Source organism: Dioscorea cayenensis, chromosome 5 (assembly GCF_009730915.1).
Source record: "Dioscorea cayenensis subsp. rotundata cultivar TDr96_F1 chromosome 5, TDr96_F1_v2_PseudoChromosome.rev07_lg8_w22 25.fasta, whole genome shotgun sequence".
NCBI lineage: Eukaryota > Viridiplantae > Streptophyta > Magnoliopsida > Dioscoreales > Dioscoreaceae > Dioscorea > Dioscorea cayenensis.
Window position 1 is genome coordinate 17,563,145 of NC_052475.1, and position 6,000 is coordinate 17,569,144.

A 6,000-nucleotide genomic window follows, 5' to 3' on the forward strand; every position below is an offset into this window, starting at 1 on the left:
TTTTACAAGAACCCGTCCATATTTGATGACCTTTAACGAAGGCCCGCCCAAATAGGTTTTTCATCAAATAATAAATAAGTTATAAAAAAATAACAATAATATTAATCTGTGAACATAACCAAATATTATTTTACAAAACACATTAAAATTAAAACACAAAATGCACAACTTTATTCAATCACAAAAACTAAAATTTAAACCATTATAATCAATGGAATTAACAATAAATATATATTATATAAGTATACACAAAAATAATTAATAAAAAATTAATGGCAATTCAAACCATTATATATAGATGTATATACAAAACTTATTAATAAATATATTTTATAATTCAGGTCGGCCCAGGCTTTTTTACAATAAAACCAAATCCGACTCTATTTTAAAATAGGCTCTTTTTTTATCCAAGACTAGGTCATCGAGCATTATATATTTGTCAAATCTCTTTCATTTTTCGGGAGGACCTTTTAGCTTGGACAGGTTTAATGCAAATCAACCTTTGTAAAGAAAAGTTCTTAAAAAAACCCAAGTCATTGATGATAATTTTTCTAATTATATTTTGGTAGTACATCCAACATTTTTAAAAAGTGAGGAATATATACAAATATAGGTTAATACCTCGATATACTTTACAGTGAGTTTTGAGATTAAATTTTAAATCATTCCTAAAATAAATATTTACACACGTGCCAATAGATAAAAATGGCGTTTGTGTTTTTGATTCACTAGATGATGTACAACCTCTTGATGGTGAATAATTAAATGAGTAAGAAAGAAGTTTGTGCACCACAATTTATACTCTCTATATTGTTTTTTTGCCAATTTTACGTAAGTTGTAAGTTTTCATGTCAGTCAATGTATGCAAACATTCTTAAGTGTTTATATTTCCCTGTCATTTTCATTTTCATTTTCATTTTCATTTTCATTCTTATTCTAATATAGCACATGGAGCATGTTGTGCAAAACCAAAACACGTTGTTGATTTAATTGAAAATGAAAAATTAAAAAAAAATTATAAAGATCATATTGATTTTTTATTTTATTTTTTATTAAAAAAAAATAAAAACCACCTGACTATTATAGATAAGGATGGGTGCAATGACAGAAAATTAATGGATAACAAAATGGAAACATAAAATTAGCCTATAATTATTTATAAAAAGTGAATAAATAACTTTAGATGAACAATAAGGATAAATTCAGACACAAGGACAAAAAAAATAGTTTTCAAGTGTTGATACATGCAAAGAATTTAGGGTTCAACTGTTGTCTTGACATTCATCTCTGTGTTTGATGAGATGCACATGAAGTTCAAACTGGTCTTGATGATATGCTCATGAAGTCAAACTCACGTTTAATAGTAAATACTGTTTCTTTTTTTATAAATTGAAGACAAGTATTTTTTATTTTTTTATTGCATTGTATTTGAGAGGTCTTAAGTTTGAGACTCGAGACCTCTCAAATACAAGTAAGGTAGAAAACCATTAGCCTATGTTTTGGTTCCTTAGTAAATGCCAATTCCCATAACATGTTCTTTATTTCCTTTTAAGCATTTTTTTTTCTACCTAGAAAAGTAAAAAATAATTATTTATAACAGAGTAAACCAAACCAGGATTTTTTTTTTTTGTTAAATGATGTAAAATAACAAAATGGTTTTAACAGTTCTTTTTTTTTTTTGGGGTAAATTAAATTAAAAGATCATCTCTCCAAGCATTTTTGTGTAATGATAGTCTCTTTTCTTATAAAAGAGGACAGAGATTGGTGAGCCATGTCTTATTGTCTCAATGGCTTTTCAACCACCAAGAGAACACTATTAGTCAATTCCCACATCCCCAATGGAAATATCTTCATTGTAATGCATTGCATTGCATTCTTTTTTTAGTGGGACAATCAAAGGTTCAAAGCCTTTTCCCAATTTTGTAGTAGTACAATCATTCCTTTCCTTCTTTCTTGCTTGTATATTCTCCACTTTTTCTGTGTACTCCATTTCTTGTACTACCACTAGTACAACCCATACAAAACTAATTATTTCTCAAATAATATACATATATACACACATCTTTGTCTTATTCAAGACCCACAAATTTTTGTCTAAAATAAAAAAGCAAAATAATCATATTCAGTCCAACAGATTATGAAGTTCATTTTATCCTTAATTTTCACTTATACATGTATGCAAATCACATTACATAGAAATAATCACCTCCACTGCAATAAAATCAAACTTTCCAACTTCTTAAACTGAATCTCTCTTTTCTTGATTCAAATATATATATATACACACATAAATAATTTGAATGACAAAGCAACACATATGTATAAGGTCTAATTAAAGAGAGAAGCAGCCAGCATTTGTTCTAACAAAGTCCAAGATCTTGGGAGCTGTCTGAGAGGAGAAGGAAGCACGGCCGTCGGATCGTTGACGGATCGACGGCCGAGGGAGATTCTCTGGAACAATAGTCTCCAATGAATTGGCATGCCATGGAGGGCACCTCCTTTGATCACTCCATTTTACCAATTTTTCTTTCACTGCCATTCCCATCACTGGCCGGCCGGGGTGATCAGTGTTCACGGCGGCGATGCTGTTGGCTTCACCGGCGAAGATGATAACGCCGGAGCTTATCACTGCACATGCCAAAGTTGCCATGCATCTTCTTCTTCTCCAGCTAATTTCATCCTTGTTTGTCTCCCTGCATGTTATCAAAACAATTAATAAGAAAAGAACTTCACTAATTATTAATTTGGTATGCATGTGAGAAAGAAATTAAGGACTTACCATGAAGAAGGAAGGGTGGTGGGTTTAGTGGCAGTGAGATGAAGGTGGTGGTTGTTGTTTGGACAAGTAGAAGGCTTGAGCATGGAGGTAATGGAGATGGTCATTTTCTTTGATAGGTTTTGCTAGCTAGCTTATAGTGTGTTTTCCTTTTGTTTATAGATGATCAAACTATATCTATAAAGAGAAATATATATATATATATATATTAATAAATATTTTATATATAAATAGAGAAAAGAGAAAACATGAACCCTTAAACAATGGAGTTTAATTCTCTGACTATTGCTTGCCGTCTAGAATGACTAGTAACGTGAGGTTATTAACTAACACGTTGGGCCTGGAAGAGCTTTCATGGAGGAGAGATATTTGTGGGGCTTATGAAGTTTGATCAAGTTAAGGCCGTTGATTCTTAAACTGATGGTGGTGATTGTAGTGATGGGTGGAAAAGTAAAAGCCAAGTCGGTTTTTTGATCTTTGTGGACACATGCAGTCATGCACTGTTTTTTCTTGATTTGGTTTTGTTTTGTTAGGTTAGGAAGGAATGTGAATAATGCTTGTGTGACTAGTGGCCAATCTGGTTGCTTTCAGTTGTATAAAAAAGACTTTTGGGTTTAGACTTCTCATTGTTTTGGAAAAAAGTAGAAAAAACATATATATGTTAATAATAATATATATATATATATATATATATATATATTTTTTAAAACATGGTTTACACCAGGAAAGAGAGTAACATGACAATTAACAAAGCATATAAGGTAAAAGATACAAAGAAAAGAGTCAATTAAGTGTGGAGACAACTACATATAGGATTACGAGTTGAGATAGAGCAATACAACCCCAGAAGAAAGGTGAGCGGTATCATCTCTTAAGATGACTCCAAAACATCACGCAAATCTAATTAATGCTTGGCAAGATTATAAATTCTCCTAAATCACTCTCATTGCTTCCTTTAGGACCTTAGAAAGTCGAGGCTTTTTTTAACAATGTTGAGTGACTCCTCCAATTTTAGTTTCTTTGCTTCAGGGGTTACAAACACTAAAAAAATGAACATATGAATGACTTTGATTATGAGCATAATCAATAGGCACCATTAAGTTTAAAGATCAAATTATTTCTTTCCATCAAGATATTCCAAATAATTGTGTGTAAGAATACTCTGGGTGTCTCTATACAAGGTCTATAGGTCACAGCCCTCCAGACTCTTTCCACAAATTCCTAGAGGAAGTAGAAACATTTATTGTCATGAATATGTGACTGAAGAAGTGCCAAATGCGTGCTACAAAAGGTAACCTAAAAACATGTGATCAACTGATTTACTAGCTTCATGGTAGAGCACACAAGTGGCAATTGGAAGTTTGTTACATCGCCCTGGCTATAAGGTTTTTCAAGCGTGAGAATCTTATTATCAAACACTAATCAAAGAAAAATATTGATTTTTTAGCGAAAGTGGCCCTTCCAAATGAGAGGAGGTAGTTGAGCAATAACGCCTACCATCATTTAAGAACCGATACGACTTAACAGTACCACTAGGGGTGAAGTTCCACCATTTGATGTCCCTGTTGTTGAGAGAGGGTGAAGAATTCCTAGAAAGTAAATCCAAGAGAGAGGCGAACTCTCTTAAAGTGGCCATCTAATTTGAGGAGACCTTGAATAAATCCAGCCAAATGTCCTTTGGTGCATAACCATTAAACTAATGGTTGAACCAAAAGAGAATAGATTATCCATCCCTAATGAAGGGGGAGATTCATGCTTTAAAGTGGAGACAACCAAGAAGTCCATTCCAAAAAAATGATCTTTTGAAAAGCTGACGATGGTGCAAGTTTTAGTTTGGTTAATCGAAAATAATTAAACTAGATAACTCTAGATCCACACTAGCTAGGACCATATGTAATTTTCCATCACCATTTTCCAATAAGGGCATTATTGAAATCAACAAGGTTTAAGATCCCCCAACCTCTTGTTCACAAAATTTGCATAAGCGTTTCCAGTTAACACCCTAGCTTATCAATTTTAGCTCTCTCTAGAGGAAGTCTATTTTAATACAATCTATAGATTTTACTATCTAGTTAGGCAGTGATGGACATTCAATATGTTAGAATTAAAGGAGGAGAGAACTGAATTTACCAAGGTGAGTCTCTCTCCAAGGAGAGGAGTTTGGATTTCCAAGTGAAGAGTCTACATCTAATCTCATGGATAAGTTTCCCCCGATCCTAACAACTGGGATGTTTGTCAGAGATTAGTATACCAAGATAAGTTAGGAGAAGGAAGCCCATTGAGCAGTTAAGGGCCCTACTGCGTGAGTACTCAAGGGGTTGTCCAAGATAAGTTAGACTTCTTATCTCATATAAAACAATGAATTAAAAAAAAGAAAAGAAATTATAGCATTGACATTACAGGAGAAGACCATGCGTTAAGCATGCTAAGAGACATATAATTTTATGAAGAGACTTCCAAGAAGTCCATTCCAAAAAAATGATCTTTTGAAAAGCTGACGATGGTGCAAGTTTTAGTTTGGTTAATCGAAAATAATTAAACTAGATAACTCTAGATCCACACTAGCTTGGATCAGATGTAATTTTCCATCACCATTTTCCAATGAGGGCATTATTGAAATCAACAAGGTTTAAGATCCCCCAACCTCTTGTTCACAAAATTTGCATAAGCGTTTCCAGTTAACACCATAGCTTATCAATTTTAGCCCTCTCTAGAGGAAGTCTATTTTAATACAATCTATAGATTTTACTATCTAGTTAGGCAGTGATGAACATTTAATATGTTAGAATTAAAGGAGGAGAGAACTGAATTTACCAAAGTGAGTCTCCCTCCAAGGAGAGGAGTTTGGATTTCCGAGTGAAGAGTCTACATCTATTCTCATGGATAAGTTTCCCCCAATCCTAACAACTGGGATGTTTGTCAGAGATTAGTATACCAAGATAAGTTAGGAGAATGAGGCCCATTGAGCAGTTAAGGGCCCTACTGCGTGAGTACTCAAGGGGTTGTCCAAGATAAGTTAGACTTCTTATCTCATATAAAACAATGAATTAAAAAAAAAAAAGAAGAAATTATAGCATTGACATTACAGAATAAGACCATGAGTTAAGCATGCTAAGAGACATATAATTTTATGAAACATTATTAAAATAATCGGATTGAAGAGTACGAATTCGATTATAGTTTATAAATAGCGATAATAAATTATTTAAGGTGATGACCAAACA

The 6,000-nt window shown here is 32.9% G+C and overlaps 1 protein-coding gene across 1 annotated transcript; it reads right to left on the reverse strand.

Annotated features, from left to right (window-relative positions):
- Positions 1 to 2,119: 2,119 nt before the first annotated feature.
- LOC120261786 lies at positions 2,120 to 2,958 on the reverse strand. Its single transcript, XM_039269771.1, has 2 exons — positions 2,780 to 2,958; positions 2,120 to 2,693 (listed from the first exon to the last, which is right to left on the reverse strand). The coding sequence occupies exons 1-2, from the start codon at positions 2,881 to 2,883 to the stop codon at positions 2,333 to 2,335; spliced, it is 465 nt and encodes a 154-aa protein (XP_039125705.1). The 5' UTR covers positions 2,884 to 2,958; the 3' UTR covers positions 2,120 to 2,332.
- Positions 2,959 to 6,000: the final 3,042 nt, after the last annotated feature.

Excerpts from the sequence above, each read along its gene's own strand:
- LOC120261786 (XM_039269771.1), bottom strand. The coding sequence starts at position 2,883 with ATGACCATCTCCATTACCTCCATGCTCAAGCCTTCTACTTGTCCAAAC. Across the intron at positions 2,694-2,779 it reads ACCACCCTTCCTTCTTCATG|GGAGACAAACAAGGATGAAA; the intron begins GTAAGTCCTTAA and ends GATAACATGCAG.